The sequence below is a fragment of the Ochotona curzoniae genome, unplaced genomic scaffold (assembly GCF_017591425.1).
Source record: "Ochotona curzoniae isolate NIBS_2020 unplaced genomic scaffold, NIBS_Ocur_1.0 contig_4105, whole genome shotgun sequence".
NCBI lineage: Eukaryota > Metazoa > Chordata > Mammalia > Lagomorpha > Ochotonidae > Ochotona > Ochotona curzoniae.
Genome location: NW_024466129.1, coordinates 6,235,425 through 6,254,617, shown reverse-complemented (window position 1 = coordinate 6,254,617; position 19,193 = coordinate 6,235,425). Strand labels below are relative to the sequence as shown.

General features: G+C 43.6%; 1 protein-coding gene across 1 annotated transcript in view; it reads right to left on the bottom strand.

The window, feature by feature from the left end:
* SOAT1 (sterol O-acyltransferase 1) overlaps positions 1-18,682 on the bottom strand; it is a 36,366-nt gene extending 17,684 nt beyond the window's left edge. Inside the window, exons 1-4 of the mRNA XM_040984332.1 lie at positions 18,495-18,682; positions 17,380-17,438; positions 6,036-6,187; positions 4,158-4,217 (exon numbers count right to left, since the gene is read on the bottom strand). Of these exons, the coding sequence (XP_040840266.1) occupies positions 4,158-4,217; positions 6,036-6,187; positions 17,380-17,427 (260 nt within the window). The 5' untranslated portion in view covers positions 17,428-17,438; positions 18,495-18,682. The remainder of the gene's footprint in view (positions 1-4,157; positions 4,218-6,035; positions 6,188-17,379; positions 17,439-18,494) is intronic.
* Positions 18,683-19,193: the final 511 nt, after the last annotated feature.

Genomic DNA, 19,193 nt, shown 5'->3' with positions numbered 1-19,193 from the left:
GCAGCCTCAACTCCATCAGCAACCAGGTGGGAAGGGGAATTCACCGAGAACTCCAGATGTGAACCCATAGAACTGCTCATCCTGCTGGTTTGTTTCATTTCACCAGGAACAGAGATCGAGCAGCAGATCCCACACAGATGGTATGGGAACAGCGTAGATATCACAGCCCAAACCCCTCTAGAGCTGATTTGGGCACCATGTTGTGTAAGGAGGCAATGGCTATGGGACAGGACTGCACATGCGCTAAGCTGGGAATGAACTCATTTTGGGCTCAGTGAGTTGCAACAATGTGGCAGGTGACACCCAAAATAGGTCCCAATAGCCCCTAGACCTAACCGACAGCAGATCAAGAACTCCAGTAATGGCACATTAAGCTCCATTTTGTACAGCTTGGCAAAGGCTTTGAGACTGCAGGGACAACAGTGAGCTGGGGGAATATGCTGAGCTGGGAACAAACTCACTGAGCTCAGTAACTGCACTGGTCCACATGGAAAGTAATATTAACTTTGACATCTTAAAACTCAAAATAGGTCCGTGTGGTCCTCAGACCCAAAGGCCAGCAGGTTCCACCAAGATCAGTACCACCAACAACCCAGCTATTCAGGACACCTGGTGTCTTCCTAATCTTAGCAGAAACATTGAACAGACAATGGTGCAACAGTGCAGGACCACAGGACGTGGAGTGTGCTGAGCCAGCATCTGGGGCTACAGAGACCATGGTGGAAATCTAACAGAAGAAACCAGACCTGGAACTCGCTGGAGGGAGTGGCACAAGTAAGTGCAAACACAGAACCATGTGCCAACCACAATAAGTAAAACTGAATTGCCAACCTGTGGGTGACACAGCTTGGAAACCTGCCCTAAGGAGAAGAATCTGCTAACCAGAAGAACAATGACAAAGAGCAAAAGAAGAGACAAAGGCACAAAGAATATTACTAAAGACTCCCCAGCCAAAGGAGCAAAAGCCTTTGCCAACCTCAGAGTTAACTGAGGAAGACACTGAGAAAATGGGGGACACAGAATTCAAAACACTTGTTATAAAACTTCTTATCAATGACGAGAAGCACATGCAGGAATTTAAGGAATATACCACACAGCAAATAGCAACAAAGAAGCAAAATCAAGCCAAATTATTGGAAGTGAAGGATGTAATAGAGCAAATTAAAAATTTAGTGGAGAGTCTCCAGAATATAATGAAGGAGCCAAAAGAAAGAATCTCAGAATTGGAAGATATTTCCTTTCACCAAGGAGAAACAAACAAAAAGCTTGAAGCAGAGCTCGGTCAAGCTAAAAAAAAGTCTTCAAGAACTGAAAGACACTATTTAAGAGGCCAAATATAAGAATTATGGGAGGGCCCGGCGCGGTGGCGCAGTGGTTAAGGTCCTCGCCTTGCACGCCCGGGATCCCATATGGGTGCCGGTTCTAATCCTGGCAGCCCCGCTTCCCATCCAGCTCCCTGCCTGTGGCCTGGGAAAGCAGTCGAGGATGGCCCAAAGCTTTGGGACCCTGCACCCATGTGGGAGACCCAGAAGAGGCTCCTGGCTTCAGATCGGCATAGCATCGACCCGTTGCGCTCACTTGGGGAGTGAATCATCGGACGGAAGATCTTCCTCTCTGTCTCTCCTCTGTGTATATCCGCCTTTCCAATAAAATAATAATAAAAATAAATCTTTAAAAAAAAAAAAGAGTTATGGGAGTCCCAAAAGGTGCAGAAAGAGAAACTGAATTTAAACATGTATTTAATGAAATAGTAAAAGAAAATCTCCTTAATCTGGAGAAAGAATTGGGAAACAAGATCCAGGAGGGACACAGAACTCCCAACAGGCTTGATCAAAAGCGATCTTCCCCACGACATATGATCATCAAGCTCTCTTCAATTGAACATAAGCAAAAGATCCTTAAATGTGCACGTGAAAAAAATCAACTGACATATAAAGGAATGCCAATTAAACTCACACGAGACCTCTCACAAGAAACTCTACAGGCAAGAAGAGAATGGAGTGACTTATTCCAGATTCGAAAAGTGAAAAACTGTCAGCCCAGGATAACATTTCCAGCAAAGCTTTCTTTTGTCTTTGAAAATGAAATAAAATTCTTTCATAGTAAAGAAAAGGTAAAAGAATTTGCCTCTTCCAAACCTGCCCTACAAATGATACTTTAAGATGTTCTCTTGACAGAGAAGAGGAATAGCACCAAACCAAACCAAAGGCAAATGGGAAGAACATCCCAGTAAGATAACAACAGAAGACTAAATCAATGAGCAACGCATTGCTGAATGACAGGAATAAATTGCTACCTATTTATATTAACCTTGAATGTAAATGGCTTAAATTCATCAATCAAACATCATAGATTAAGCCGACTGGATTAAAAACAAAAAAAAAATCCATCTATTTGTTGCCTACAGAAGACATCTCACCAACAAAGACCAGTGGAAATTGTATCCATGAATTTTTATGTTTCTGTTTTTAGTTTCATCTCTTCAAAACACTTCTTTTTTCATTAAATTATTCACTGACTCAGATTATACAATAGTATCATTTTCTTCAAGAAGGTTCTTATTTGCTTTTTCATTTCTTCAGCCACACATTAGTCATTCAGCAGCATGTTCTTTAACTTCATGGAGTTGTAAGTTTCTATTTTTTCTTCCTGTTGTTAATTTTATTTTGTGGCTTTTCATTTAAGGGGATGTATAGTAAATGTATGATGGAGAACTCGAGCGGGGAGGGCAGGATTAGTGATGGCAGCAGGGAAAATGCCAGGGCCCATGGAGCTGTACGTGAAATGATAATAATATGCTAATAAAAAAAAGGAAAAAAACCCTACTCTTACAGTCTACTCTGTAAACCTAACTAGTATAGCCAGGATACCAAGTACTGTTTCCTGGCAAGATGTTACCGTTGTCACAGAAGTTCCCTGCATCTTCCTGGTAACCAGCATGTTACACATCCATAGAACCTGAGCTATTTGTACAAGTGCTTTTACTTTTTCCTCACTGATTTTGAGCAGTCTGCTTTTCTTTAACAATACAGCAATGTCTTGCTAAGTGAATTCCTCAATACCATTCATATCTCTCTGAAACAACTATTTTAACCTTTTTTAAGAGGTATGCTAACCTTCTAAAACATTTTTGAGATATCTAAAATAAAATGAAATGCTTGGAATAAAGCTCTTCAAATTCTAATAAAAACTCATCTAGTCATGGAAAATGTGTTCCATTTCTTTGGTTAACATCTTTTTCATTAAAGTGTTTTGTTTCTTTTCCACATAGCACTATTCTATTACTAAAACCTGTATTAGAATATGATGTGATTATTTTATTTTTCCTCTTGTGTGTAAAGCCTCCATCTCCTCCGACACAAACTTGAAAAGATTTCTTCAAGCAATGGTGTGGTAAAACTGAAAAGTGATTTTACACATGCTCACAAAGCATTGGTAAGCAGTACAGATCAACTTGATTCATGGAAAAATCAATGTGAGTAATTACAAGGTGCATTTTTAAAGGAAGGTACCTCAAGACACCTACACCAGTGAGTCAGATTATCTATAACAATGCAGGTCAAATTTCAGTTGCACTCTAATGAATAAATGAAAATGAACAATCTACTCAAAGAGCACTAAGAAAGAAATATTAATCACATTCCCCAAACGGCAAGCTGGTGACAGCGTATATGCTAATACAACATACACTAGCCCAAAACCTAGAATTCCAAGCTGGAATTTACAAGTTCATAAATGAAGTCACCACAATTGATTTACTTTGTGGACTTTATTTTAAAAGCACTAGACACAGAGCTTTTAAGTAACATTAACACTAACGAACCTATTCAGAAAGGCAGCAGCTCTCAAACCTGAAATGTTTACTAAGCCAAGAAACCAGCTCTGAGGGTAACCAAATGCCTGCCGACAATTTCATGGAATAACATTTTTATCCCTAATTCCTCCTTTACAATTAGATGCAGTTAGACACAGAAGCTGAAGATCAGAAGTGGCAAGACAGAACAAATGCAGTAAGAAGCATAAATACAAAAACTAAGGATTTATATGCACATGGAACCAAGTCTTACACAGTCACATACCAAGCAGTGATTCCCACAGCCAGAATAGCCTTTATTCCCCATGAAATTCAAACCAAACATCAACAGAAGCATACTCACTCCAGGAGTGATCGCCTTGCAATAAAAATCTTCCCCTGCTCTGGAGGTGCTCTCAGGTCTCTGGAAGGAAACAAAATTACAGCAAAATGAAGCGCTTCAGTCCCACGGATAGGATGAACAAGAGACAGCATATCCTCAACTGCAATATCTAACATTAACAAACTACCTTTCTCTGTACAATTTATGCATGCTATTTCATTTGCTTTTCCCAAGCTACACTATGATATGTATCATGTAGCCCACAGCTATTAATGGTATGGAAGAGACGCTGCACATAACTGAGGCAGCATATACAGGGGTCCACCTACCCAGCCCATATTGAACAGTTCTTTCCCTGCATTACATATTGATAACACAATCCCTCCTCCTAGAGGGTCCCCAAGGTCAGGTGCAGGACTCCAGCCACCTGCTGTTCCAGGCCAGTTGCTAGAACGCCTTGTCCTCCAAAATTCCACTGGGGGTTCATACCTTTCTAATGTCAAAGGATTACCAATAATTTCCAGAAGCCTCCTGACTTATTTTAACATTTATTTTTTTTAACAAAAGATTTATTTTTATTATTTTTTATTGGAAAGGCGGATATACAGAGAGGAGAGACAGAGAGGAAGATCTTCCGTCCGATGATTCACTCCCCAAGTGAGCGCAACAGCCAATGCTATGCCGATCCGAAGCCAGGAGCCTCTTCCGGGTCTCCCACATGGGTATAGGGTCCCAAAGCTTTGGGCCGTCTTCAACTGCTTTCCCAGCCACAGGCAGGGAGCTGGATGGGAAGTGGGGCTGCCGGAATAGAACCGGTGCCCATATGAGATCCTGGGCGTGCAAGACGAGGACCTTAACCACTTGCGCCACCGCGCCACCGCGCCACCGCGCCGGGCCCTTAACATTTATTTATAAGAGGAATAGAGAGGGAGAAACACAGAGACTGGGAAACAGAGCTCATCCATCCACTGGTGCATTTTCCCAAGGGCCCCAACAGCTGGGGCTGGGCCAGGCCCAATTCAGGAACCAGAAACTCCACCCAGATTGTATACATGGGCCATCATCCGTTGCCTCTAAGCCTATTTGCAGGGAGTTAAGGTCAGTAATGTGGAGGAGCCAGGCCTCAAACCAAACACTCTGATAAAGGATACTGGTTTCTTAAGTGGCAACTTAACTTGCTGAGCCAAAACTCCTGCCTTTAGCTTCCTGACCTTCAAAGTTTGTTCTGGGAGCCAGCGTGATGGCTCAATAGGCTAATTGTTCATCTTCAAGCACCAGCATCTTATGTGGGCGCTGGCTCAGCTCCCTGCTTGTGGCCTGGGGAAGCAATGGAGGACAGCCCAAAGCCTTGAGACTCTGCAGCCACATGGGAGACCCTGAAGAAACCCCTGGCTTCCAGGTTGGATTGGCCCAGCTCCAGCTGTTGCAGCCATTTGGGAAGTGAACCAGTGGGTAGGAATATCTTTCTGTCTTTCCTCTATGTACATCTGCCTTTCCAACAACAACAAAATCATGAAAAAATATTTTTGCTCTAATTACAAAAAAACGTGAATTTTAACACTCAACATGGTCATTTCTCTGCGCCAAACTCTGGGTTCAAGCACTTACTGTGCCTTGCACTTCGGATTCCTAATATGTCCCATGCAGGCAGTTACTACTTAACTTCAACCAAGTTTTGGCTCTACTACTTGATGAGACAGTTGTCTTAGAAAGAATGCACGCCTATCATATCCCACACATCAGGGTGAAAGAACCACCCCTCAAGTGCTTGCTTACATAACCTTCACAACACCACAACTAGTAAAATGGGCCGGGTGTAACTCTGGTACTTCTACTACAGCCCATGTTCTGACCACTGACCCAGTCGTTTGCATTCAAAGAAGTCACACACATACTTACTTAGCTCTGTGGTTGTTTTTCATTTCTTTAAGAATGGAAAAAGTCGTGAGAGCACAGCCACCATTGTCTAATGATGCTGATTTTTCAATGAGATTGGTCACAAAATCATCAAAGTGACTGCCAACTTCCTTCAAGAAGAGTGGCTTTAATTCCTAGAATTTTAAAAGAAAAACATAAAGAACTAACACAACCATGTGGGCCATTAACATCTTTCTAAAAACTTTTAAACAGAGCTGGCTTAAAAGAAACCCGTATTGAGTAACTGTTCACAGAAGTAAAAAGAGAAACATATCTATAGTTGACTTAATAGTTTCAGAAATGGTTACTGGAAAGTCAATACAAAAAAAAAAGTCAATGCATGGATTTTATACCCTCTTCAATTTGTTTTTAATGGATGGGCTAGCCCATGTAAAGGAAAACGCTGTTACTTACTAATTCTTCAAGGGGAAGAATGCTGCATTCCTTATTAAGTCGCACTTACACGTCTGAAGCAACATTCCTCTGGATTTGGTCACTCCACAGGAGTGTGACCAAGGCTCTTCTAAGACAAAAGTCTAAAAACACTGATGTGTAGAATGGAATTATAGGAAGGATTTTCAAATGGCTGTCTCTATCAGGTTACAGGTCTTCTGAGTCTCAGCAGTGAGAATATGAAAGGTCTGCTTGCACTGTCACCGGACAGCTGGTAGGCATACAAAGATTTGAACCAACACATGAAAATAACCCACTAACAACAGGAGACCACATGTGTCACCTGAGCAGGAAGACCAGGGGTTTGTTTGCTAAGGGTTAGCAATCGAAGCAGGGAAGAGTTGAACTGAAATGCCGGGTTTTTTTGTTTTGTTTCTTTTTTTTTTTTTTAATAGAAACCTTAAAGATCTTAGGACCCGGATGAAGTGAAAAATTAGCAGAAGCAAAGGGGAGAGATTTTTTTGAAAGCACACAGATGGGAAAGTATGAGGAGTTTAAGCCACAACAGAAGGTGCAAACGAAGAGGTAAGAGTCAGGTTCAAATGATAGAGAGCCTATATTTCCTGGAATAAAGGAGCTTATCTAATAGCATTTTATTTTAGTCTCTCTGTTCCATTTCAATTGAATGATTACTTTCATTTTGAAATGTTTTCACTAGAAGTACTCCGACCACAAAGAAAAAAGACCAAAATGGTAACAAGTTCTCCTTTACTCTCTAGAATTCAAGGTATTAAAGTATAAAGGGATTTTTTCTTCTGCTATGGAAGCATAAAGAGAAGAAGGAAGGGCTGGGTCCAGCTTTGGGCACACTCCTAGGTACTAGGTACAACAATGTACAAAAGCAAAAGTCCCAGTCCTCAAGGAATTTAGACGGGACACAAAGTATACCAGACGGTATGATGGAAAAAAAGGTAGTATACGGATACAGGAAGGTATTTTTCATGCTGACGCCAGGGAAAACTCCCAGGATAAGATGTGATTGGAAGCTGAGAACACAGGTTCTCATTTGAGATCTGAAGGTAAGCAGCCAGTGGACACCAGAATAGAAAGCCTAGTTGGAAAGAGATCCTGCTGCAGGCACACTGCAGGCCAATCTGAGAAACAGCCAGGACTGAGAGCTCCTGTCAGGGCTAAGCCAGGAGCAGGAAGGATGGTGGAAGGGAGCTTAACCATTTCACGTCCAACACTTCACTGCACTCAGCATCTCAGGCGACTGAAATTCTACTCAACATTAAAAGAGTGTCCTGGAATCCTGAAATATAGCAAAGGGATAAAGGCATTTTTTCTTTCAAGCTAGGATTCCTGACACTCTGGCACTAGTTCCAGGAAGTATTAATTTAGGCTGGCTTTCTAAAGAAGCTTACAAAAACAAAAGTTGAGAATCAAGATGGCAGAACAGGGTAAGGACACTTTTAAACAGACAGAGAAACATTTAATCAGGATGAAACAGAGAGGGCCCAATCCAGGAAACAGGAGAGGACAGAACAACAGCAGAGGGGTACGTGGAGGCTGACAGACACAGGAAAGCAGAGGACACAATGGTGTGGTGTTGCAGTGACTGATAATCCAGTGGCAGTCAGTTAATGGCAATCTGAACTCCACTAGCAGCCGGAATTCCACCAACAACCAGGTGGCAATGCACTTTCACTGGGAGCTTGGGAGGTGAACCCAGACAAAGAACTGTCCGTCAAGCTGGTCCATTTGATTTGACCAGGAACAGAGAGCAGCAGATCCCAGACGGGCAGTGCGAGAACAGGGTGGATTTCACAGCCCAGTCAGCCCCTAGAGTCAAATTGGGAGCCATTTTGTTTAAGGACGCAAAGGCAAGGGAAAGGACTGAGCATACACTGAGTTGGGAGTGAGCTCATTTCTGATTCAGTGAACTGCACTAATGTGGCATTCTACAGGTTCCACCCAAGACAGATCTGGTTAACCCTCAGACGTGATGGCCAGCAGATCAAGAACTCTAGTAGTGGTAGGTCAGGTGCCATTTTCTACACTGTGGCAAAAGCTTTAGGACTGCAGGGGACAACAGTGAACTGCGCATGTGCTGAGCTTTCGAGAACTCACTGAGTTCCGCGGATTGCACTGGTACTGCAGGAAAATAATACCGACTGGGCCCGGCAATGTGGCCTAGCGGCTAAAGTCCTCGCCTTGAACGCCCCGGGATCCCATATGGGCGCTGGTTCTAATACAGCAGCTCCGCTTCCCATCCAGCTCCCTGCTTGTGGCCCGGGAAAGCAGTCGAGGATGGCCCAAAGCCTTGGGAACTGCACCCGTGTGGGATACCCGGAAGAAGTTCCTGGATCTTGGCTACGGACTGGCATAGCATTGGCCGTTGCACTCACTTGGGGAGTGAATCATCGGATGGAAGATCTTCCTCTCTGTCTCTCCTCCTCTCTGTGTATCTGACTTTCCAATAAATAAATAAATCTTTAAAAAAAAAAAAAGAATACCGACTGTAGCATTGTATGGGTCAAAATAGGTCCGTGTGGCACCCAGACCTAATGCCCAACAGATTCCATCAAGATCAGCACGAACAATAACCTAGCTGTATAGAACACCTAATGTTTCCCTAATCCTGGGAACTGCTCCAACCAGAAGGGGGAGAAAGGCTGCAGACACAATGGTGCACCCTCAGAACGGTATCACAGGGTGTGGAGTGTGCTGAGCCAGCATCTGGGGCTACGGAGACCATGCTGGAAATCTAACAGAAGAAACCAGACCTGGAACTCGCTGGAGGGAGTGGCACAAGTAAGTGCAAACACAGAACCATGTGCCAACCACAATAAGTAAAACTGAATTGCCAACCTGTGGGTGACACAGCTTGGAAACCTGCCCTAAGGAGAAGAATCTACTAACCAGAAGAACAATGACAAAGAGCAAAAGAAGAGACAGAGGCACAAAGAATATTACTGAAGACTCCCCAGCCAAAGGAGCAAAAGCCTTTGCCAACCTCAGAGTTAACTGAGGAAGACACTGAGAAAATGGGGGACACAGAATTCATTAGACTCATTTTAAAGATTCTGATCAACAATGAGAAGCACATACAAGAGTTCAAAGAATTTATGGAATATTTTTCACAAGCAATAGCAGCAATAAAGCAAATCAAGGCTGATATATCAGAAATTAAGAACACAGTAGAGCAAATTAAAAATTTAGTGGAGAGTCTCCAAATACAATGAAGGATCAAAAGAAAGAACCTCAGAATAGAAAGATATTTCCTTTCACCAGGGAGAAACAAACAAAAAACTGGAAGTAGAGCTGGATCAGGCCAAGAAAAGTCTTCAAGAATTGAAAGATACTATTTAAGAGGCCAAATATAAGAGTTATGGGAGTCCCAAAAGGTGCAGAAAGAGAAACTGGCTTTACAAATATATTTAATGAAATAATAAGGGAAATTTTCCATAATCTGGAGAAAGAATTGGGAAACAACATACAGGAGGGGCACAGAACAACCAACAGGCCTGATCAATTCAAGCTTCACCACGACATCTGATCATCAAGCTCTCTTCAATTGAACATAAGCAAAAGATACTTAAATGTGCACGTGAAAAAAATCAACTGACATATAAAGGAATGCCAATTAAACTCACACGAGACCTCTCACAAGAAACTCTACAGGCAAGAAGAGAATGGAGTGACATATTCCAGATTCGAAAAGTGAAAAACTGTCAGCCCAGGATAACATTTCCAGCAAAGCTTTCTTTTGTCTTTGAAAATGAAATAAAATTCTTCCATAGTAAAGAAAAGGTAAAAGAATTTGCCTCTTCCAAACCTGCCCTACAAATGATACTTTAAGATGTTCTCTTGACAGAGAAGAGGAATAGCACCAAACCAAACCAAAGGCAAATGGGAAGAACATCCCAGTAAGATAACAACAGAAGACTAAATCAATGAGCAACGCATTGCTGAATGACAGGAATAAATTGCTACCTATTTATATTAACCTTGAATGTAAATGGCTTAAATTCATCAATCAAACATCATAGATTAAGCCGACTGGATTAAAAACATAAAACCCATCTATTTGTTGTCTAGAAGAGACACATTTCATCAACAAAAATCAGCAGAAACTATCGCATGGGTTTTGATGTTTTCTGTTAGTTTCATCTCTTCAAAACACTTCTTTTTTCATTAAATTATTCACTGATTCATAGATCATACAGTAGCATCATTTTTTTGCAAGAAAGTTCTTGATTTTCATTTCTTTAGCCACACATTAGTCATTTAGTAGCATGTTATTGGTGCTGTTAATTTCTTTTTCTTCTTGATGTTGATTTTGTTTTGTGGCTTTTCATTAAGGGGATGTATAGTAGCTGTGTAATGGAGACTGTGATGTCTAGCAACATGTTATTCCTTTCATGTTCCCCTTTTCTGCTCAACTTCATGGCATTGTAAATTTCTTTTTCTTCCTCTTGTTGATTTTGTATTATGACTTTTCATTTGAGGGGATGTACAGTAGCTGTGAAATGGACACTAGCATATCCAGATGTGAGGATACAATGCAGTATGCATCTCTACTTCCAGAAAAAGGTGGATTTACAATGAAACTGTTTACTATATCTTGACAATAGGATGCTGGACTCCCTGCCATTGTCCATGCCCGCAATGATGGACATATGACTGTGTATGAAGAACTATACTTTAGTAATGATATAGAGGAACTAGGTGGGGCGGGGGGGGCGGGGAGAGTGCAGGGGAATTGGGGCTGTGATAAGGGAAATCCAAGGCCTATGGAACTGTATCATAAAAAGATAATAATAATAATAATAAAATGCAAAATGTGAAAAAAAAGTTACAAAGATGTTAGTAAAAGCTGCTGGAATCAAATTCTAAGCCACCAATTTAAATCAATTAGAGTAGCAGACTTCCGACAGCACCAGCTCACAGGCACTCATCCAGGAATGAACCTCCGCCATGCATGCACCTTCCAACTGCAGGAAACCCCACCGTTTCCTCACCGGCACCCTCTTATGAAAGGTCCCTTTCCTATTCCTTTCATGTTCCCCTTCTCTGCTCAACTTTGACATTTCCTTGCTATTGCAGCCTGCCAGCACTAGGATAACTAGGAGTACTTAGTACTATCACCCAGCACCTAAGGTGGGGAACAGGCCAGTCACAGTCCTGCTCTTGAGGGACTCGCTGTCTACCAATGAGGAAAGCCACGACATGACTATGGTGTAGTAAGGCCACAATGGAAGGGCACTTCTGAGAAAGAGGACAGATAACACTGGGAGCCGAATCCCAGACACAACATTGTTAATTGTATTGTTAATATACACTATTAATTGTAAATTAACAATGAACTCACTTTCTCAAAATTTTCCAGAGTAGACCAGAGACTAATGCATCTATGCATATAAACATAATGAGAAAAAGCAGAAGGCAAATGAGTAGAAGAGTGCTTTCAGGGCCCTAGCAGCTAAAGTCCTCACCTTGCACACGCCAGGATCCCATATGGGTACCAGTTCTAATCCAGGCAGCCCCACTTCCCATCCAGCTCCATGCCCATGGCTTGGGAAAGCAGTCAAGGACGGGCCCAAAGCTTTGGGACCCTGCACTCAGGTGCATAGGAGACCCGGAAGAGGCTCTTGGCTCCTGATAGGCTCAGCTCTGGCTGTTGTGGTCACCTGGAGAGTGAATCAGCAGAAAGAAGATCTTCCTCTCTGTCTCTCCTCCTTTCTGTATGTCTGACTTTCCAAAAAAATAAATCTTAAATAAAAAACCACACAAACAAAAGAGTGCAGTCAGACTTGCACAGCCAAAAGGTCAACCTTTGACTAAAGGATCAAAGGGAACAAAGCAGGATGAACAGCTGTGGCACAGGCTGTTAGCCAAATACGTGCCCAGTGATTACCAGTGGTTAGTGCTATCCTCTATGCCTCCCTTTGCTAGTACAAGAATCTCTGCTTTTTATCTGGGCACAACACCACTCAAAATACATAAATGCCCCAATCTCTTTGCACTTGTTTGCCAGTGAGATACAGGCAGAGCGAGTTTGTCTTTCCCACCCTCAATTCTGCTGCTTAGAACTTGGATGAAAAGGAAGCTCACAGTATATGGATGAGAAGGCAGGGCGCTGACAGGAAGCAGTAATCACATTTCCAATTCAGGAAACCCTCTCGGCAGAATGGCTTAGAAGCCAGCATCTAAGGGCTCCTCCCACTCAGGCAGAAGACGGCTCTGGCACAGCTGGTGCGTTGTCTGGGATTTCTCTCACCCGCTCCTAAGCAGCAGGTACTCCAGGGCTGGCAACCATGCTGTTGCAGCAGGATTTGCAAGGACAACAGAGGTAATATTCACACCACTCAAGGGAGTGCATACACTGCTACGCAGTCACAGCAGCATGACATTTCTGCACATGCTTGTGAAGGCGCAGAAACGCCATGGACCTGAGCGCGTTGCTGAGGTTGGGGTCTGTTCTTTCCTATGCGAGATCCAGGACGGTCTTTGTTTTGGTCAGTGGCAATGACCCCAGAGCTCATTCCACCAATGCTATCTGTGGAGTCGAGGGGGTCTCATGCTTGATCCTTGCTTTATCCAATTAATGTCAAACTCACACCGTGTCACACAGGTCGGGGAGATTAGTTTTTTCCCCAAGCTTTCAAACAGAAATCTGGCTAGAACAGAACAAGAAACCAGTCTTTTCAGAAGCGCCTATCTGAAGGTCTTTTTGCTTTCTCTTGGAGCATAAATCAACGTAATTTATGAGTTTTTGTTAAAGGTTATGTGGGGGGAAAATCAGCTAAGTGCCACTTATCAACGGAATAGGCCTAAGAAAAATGCAGTTTGTCCTTGTCCCTAACTGGCCAAGTACAAGGTGGTTTTAAGCTGAGGCCACAGCGAATTATGGGCACAACAATTGAGGTTGTTTCCCTCAAGCATCAACAAAAACAGACAAGGTTTCAACAGGGTGGAAAAAAAGTGGAAGGAAACTTTTTCCACACAGAATTCGAAACCCAAAGGAGAAAAGGAATATGTGTGTTGGGGGTCAGGGAAAGAGGTAGAAATCAGTAGGAAGGTTTCAAAGACTTAAGACGAAAGAATCCACCATTAACCAACATATGAGAGTGTTAAATCCCCTGGTCTGGTCATGTAGAGGAGTTAGAGAAATGAATGAATGGTGCTGAAGGAAACACGATGACAGTTTTAGCCACTGATGACACACTGAAACAGTACTGCGCTCCGTGTATTCACTGCAGGTGCCACACACGTGCTCCAAGGCTGCACAGCTGTCCGACTTCTTCCCTGCTGGCAAGCTGCGGAGCACCACACACTGAGTCTGTATTCTGAAAATGGCCGTGCCTCTGATTAAGGCACAACGGACACGCAGCTGGAAACTGAAGCTGCACTGTAAAGCATCGTCCCCTCCTTTCATGCTGTTTATGCAGTTCTTTCTACCTGAAATGTCCTTTAAATTTCTGCCTTCACCCATAAACATGCAGTCCTCCAGCTCCAGCTCAATTCAGTAGTGCTTGCACAGCTTGCTGAGCTCTGATAACTTCGGAATCTCCCCACTTGTTTCTGCTCAGTTAGGTCATTTCTTCTGGAGAAACTTTCGACAACTGGATTTCCTGTTACCATCAGATGCCTCGGCCCGCACCCCCAGGACAGCTGCAAGTGAGCCTGAGAGCCAGCGCACACACAACGGCAGAACTTACTCACCTCGCGGTTTAAAAACACCCAGCAATAATAGCAGATAAAAAAGTGACCTTCTACCTAGTTGAAACTTTCCCTCACAAATACAGCATAAAGGGGTTTGTGTTCTTGCTGCAAAGAGAGGGGAGGGGTGATAATAAGATCAACCGGAAAAGGATCAGGAAAGGAATGGGACCTTATCCTGGGTGCTCCATCTACAGGAGGGGCAGGAAGGCGGGTCACGGGAACAAACTGATTTCATCATTGAATTCTCTAACTGCTGCAAGAACAGGCTGCTGAAAACACTACATGTACTTCCACATTCAATAATTTTCTTTCTAAGTCAATATTATACATTATCACTCAGAGGAGTGAAACTTGCCTTGTAACAAAGACTTTATACAGTGATACAATGCAGCAATAAAATAATCAAACAAAGCATTCTCCAAAAATGACCTTGTTCACCAGAGTTTTGTAGCGCTATTCAAGCAGGCTCTCAGATCCAGGGGAAAAAACAGATAAAATGTAATATCCTATTAACAAAGGAGTCTGCACTCATATTTTAAAATATATAAACACATCTTTTGGATCTCACTTAATATAGAAATATACTAAATGATTACAATGCAAACATCACAAATACAGGGGGATGTGGAAGGACCTCTTTATGATAAAGTAATGGAATTTTTGTGATAAAATTGTCAGCAAATGGGCCTGGCGCAATAGACTACTGGCTAAAGTCCTCGACTTGGATGTGCCAGGATCCCAGATGGGCACTGGTTCATGTCCCAGCAGCTCCACTGCCCATCTAACTCCCTGCTTGTGGCCTGGGAAAGCAGTCGAGGACGGCTCAAAGCCTTGGGCCCCTGCACCCACGTGGGAGACCAGGAAGGAGCTCCTGGTTCTTGTCTTTAGATCAGCTCAGCTCTAGCCATTCTGGCCACTTGTGAAGTGAACCAGCAGACAGAAGATCTTTCCCTCTATCTTTTCTTCTCTGTAAAATCTGACTTCCCAATAAAAGAAAATACATCTTTTTAAAAAATCATCAGCAAATTATCCTTGAACTCAAAAAGTACAGTATTTCCAAATAAGATGAAAGTGAAAAATGATACCAACCCAGGCCTTGAAAGATAACTCAAAAACCAGCTGATCGTAAATAAGGGCACTGATATCAAAGTGGATGTAAGAGTATTACGAACTATTGCTTCAAAAAACTCACACCACTAAATTATTCTATATACTGCACTTAGACATGGAACAACATAAAACAGCTATTTCATATAACTCACTAGATGGTTACAGAATCCAGCTAACCAATAAAGAAGTAATCTCATTGCGAAAAACAAGAGGATGCCTTGGAGCTGAAGTCAACTCACATCCAGGCACACGCAGTACTGAGTATTTTTTCAATAAAGATGACTTATTTCAAAGTCATGTGTTACTGAGGAAGGGGGGATAGGAAGGGAGGTTGGGGAGAGTGCTGGGGTCCATGTGATGGGTGTGGAAGACAGGAAGGTGTGAAGACAACTGTTCCACTGCAGGCAGGCCGCAAGTGATTTCCCGCTGTGTGGCAGGGCCCGGCAGAGGTCTCTACAACCACCTGAATGCAGCTCCACCTCCCCCTGCATGGACACCAGACCACCCCACCGAGATTTCTGTGATTTATTTAGGCATTAATGTTTAGTGCCAATGTGAGCTTGGAAGTTGATGTTGTTGATACGGTTTTAGCCAAAAGGCCTTTCATTATTGCTGTCTCGGCTGCCCCCATTGACCATGTGCTAATCAAGGGTGTTCCGTCCTTCTGTGGGTCCTTCCTTCTGTGATGCCTTTCCTCCCTTAGCTGATTCAAGACTAAGCTGTAGAATGAGGATTGTGGTAGGAATGTGTTACTGATGGATATGCACCATCTATTGAGAACTTCCTAACCACGGCGCCAGGATGGATAACATCCTGGTGAAACAAATGGCAAAATTGCCCTTGGAAACACCCACTTGACCATGACGTAAAGTCTGAGCCAGAGTTTGACTGTTTCTGTATAAATAAAGCAGACAGCTTTCCAGCATTGTTCACAATGATCATGGAATCCTAGAGGTCCGTCTAGTTTCTTTACACCTCATCCACGCACCCCTCTCGAGTTCTGAGCTCAGCCGGAGCTGGACTCCGGCAGGAGAGAAAGAGGGAAATCTTCCAAATGCTGGTTCAATCCCCAAGCAGCCTTGACAGCGAGGCCTGAACCAGGCCAAAACCATTTGCTGGGAGTTCCATCAGGGTCTCCATGCGGGTGGCAGAGCCTGAAGCGCTTCACCATCTTCCGGTGCCTTTCCCAGGCCATTAGATGAGCATGGAGCAGGATCGGAAGTGGAGCAGCCAGGGTGTGAACTGGCATCCATATGGGATCCCTGTGCTGCAGGCACTGGCTTTACCCACTATGCCACACTGCTGGCCCTCTAGAATTTTCTGAATGGACTGCCGAATTCTGATTTCTAGAACTGCTAACCTCCCCCCGTGTTGCTGGAGGAGTTATTTCCACACCCTTGACGGGAATCTACCTCTACATTCATATTCAACACTTCCTGGAGGCCTGCTTTTTACCACGAGCCACGACAGATACTTTCACAAAGTACCTACAGACATTCCATTCCACTACATCAGCCATGAATAAGACTCACTACAACCAGAGCCTGCTGATAAGCACCTCAACACGACAGTGCTGCTTGGAGCAAGACGCCACCTGGTTACTACACTGGACACCAAGGCAGATCTGATGCTCCTCCCTCACAGCAACAGGAAAGAAACAAAAAAAAATTTTTTTATTTAAGATTTCGTTTATTTTTACTGGAAAGTCAGATATACAGAGAGGAGGAGAGACAGAGGGAAAGATTTTCCGTCCGCTGATTCACTCCCCAAGTGGCTGCCACAAATGGAGCTGAGTCAATCTGAATGAAGCCAGGAGCCCTTTCTGGGTCTCCCACGTAGGTACAGGGTCCCAAGGCTTTGGGCCCGTCCTCCACTGCTTTTCCAGGACACAAGCAGGGAGCTGGGTACGAAGTGGAGCAGCCTGGACACAAACTGGTGCCCATAAGGGATCCCAGCACATGTAAAGCAAGGACTTTAGTCACTAGGCTACCACACCAGACCCAAGAATAACTCTTCAAACAATTAAACCAGTGACACTGGCACAGAGCAGAACTATTAACTAAACTTCTACACTTCTGGAAAGCACTTAACTTACCTGTGCTTCTGCTATCAGCTGCCTCTTCTTTGCTATCACCTGCTTCATGTCAATTTGACCTAATTGAAAGAAAAACAAACATGACTTTTAAGTTCATGGACATAGTTACTAACAATATCATTTAAATTATAGAGGTAAAAAGAGCAAACACACACAAAAATAACCACAGTTCAACCACTAAACACGACACAGCACTTGAAAACAAAAGACGGGCAACACAAGCAGCAGGAAATTCATAAAAAAAAAAAAAAAAGAACCAAGTAGAGAAGTTACTAAAAGTACACGTAGTAATTCTAACCATGTGTACCATGTAGACCAATCCTGAAAAATCAGGAAATTAGGCTCCCTGAATGCATTCTGCAATCGAACTGAGATACTAGCTAAAACGCTAAAAAGAGAACTGCTTTTAGACTGTCAAGATGGTACAAACTGGGGTGGTTGTTTAGCCTAGTGGTTAAGACACAACCCAAACTGGAGTACTTGGGCTCAATTCCTGACTCCAGCTTCATGCTAAGGCAGAACCAGCAGGGAGTGGAGACGGGTTAAATAACCGGGTTCCTGCCACCAAGTGGGAGATGGACAGCACTCCCAGGTTCAGCCCGGCCCCAACCCAGCTGAAGTCACTGCAGAGGGCTTGGGAGGGAAACAAGAGAATGGACCTTCTGTCCATTTGTCTAGGTCTTTTTGCTTTTCAAATAAACAAGCTAATTTACAAACTACACAAATTCACAAAGTAAGGGGAAGGACTAATGCAGCTAGAAGCCTAGAGGATATACGAGAAATGTGAGGGCTTCCGCCAGACCTGAGAAACCCTGAGCTCCCTGGCAGTGGCCCAGGAGGCAGTGTGTTTTACAGCACAGCACGCAGGCCACAGTACTTTACAGGACAGTCAAGTCCACCTTGTCCCCCAACAAGGAGTACAGATGAAGACCCAGAAAGCTCAAACTCAGTGCACACAGACAGAAATCACAGCAGGAGAGAACAGGAAGGAACAGTGCGTCTCTAAAGGACACTGCTCGCAGAGGGTGGAAACACTGCTCCCCAAGAACTCCTAGGCACCGCCACAGACCCAGCCATGTAATGGGAGTCTGAAACGTCTCAAGAGGTAAACTTACCCTGAAGCAAAACCAAGTGAGGTCTTCAGGTTAGTGGCAGATACAAACATAATTCCTCTCTGGAAGATGACAACATCACCAAGGCCTTAACGATTTCTAACAGATAAAGTTTCAACATCAGGGAGGAACTCATGGTCAAAACTCACATGACACATGAGGAAACTAGGAAGCATGCGTGGGAGACAACAGAAACAAGAGCCAAGGGAGGCCCAGCATGACACCCAGGCTCTGGCGGAAGAAGCGTCCGGGTAGCCACCCTTTCCTCGCCTCCTGCAACCAAGGAGAGCTCTGGGGCAGGACTGTGGTCTCCCTGGTGAGCAGGCAGCTGGGTAACAGGGTTAGCGACAGGCAATCTCTGTTTAGCTTTGTCTTGATTTGGTTTTTAATACTGTTGACACAGTTGAGAGGGATGCAGAAGCATGTGGGTCTCCAGTCAGGGTGGGGACAGTGGAGGCCTGAAGGAGGGTGGACGGATGTCTCAGTTGCTTTTTCCTTTTTATGACATAGTTTCATAGGCTCTGGGATTCCCCCAGCCTTTTTTGCTTTTTTTCTGTGTCCCAGAATGGGAAGGCAAAGATGCTGCTCCTTGCTGTCAATCTATACCAGCACCCACGGATGGGGGACAGTCATTCGCTGACACATCAGAGACCCTGATGTGGGAAAGAATATTCCGAGAGTGTTAATCAGCGGTTTTAACAC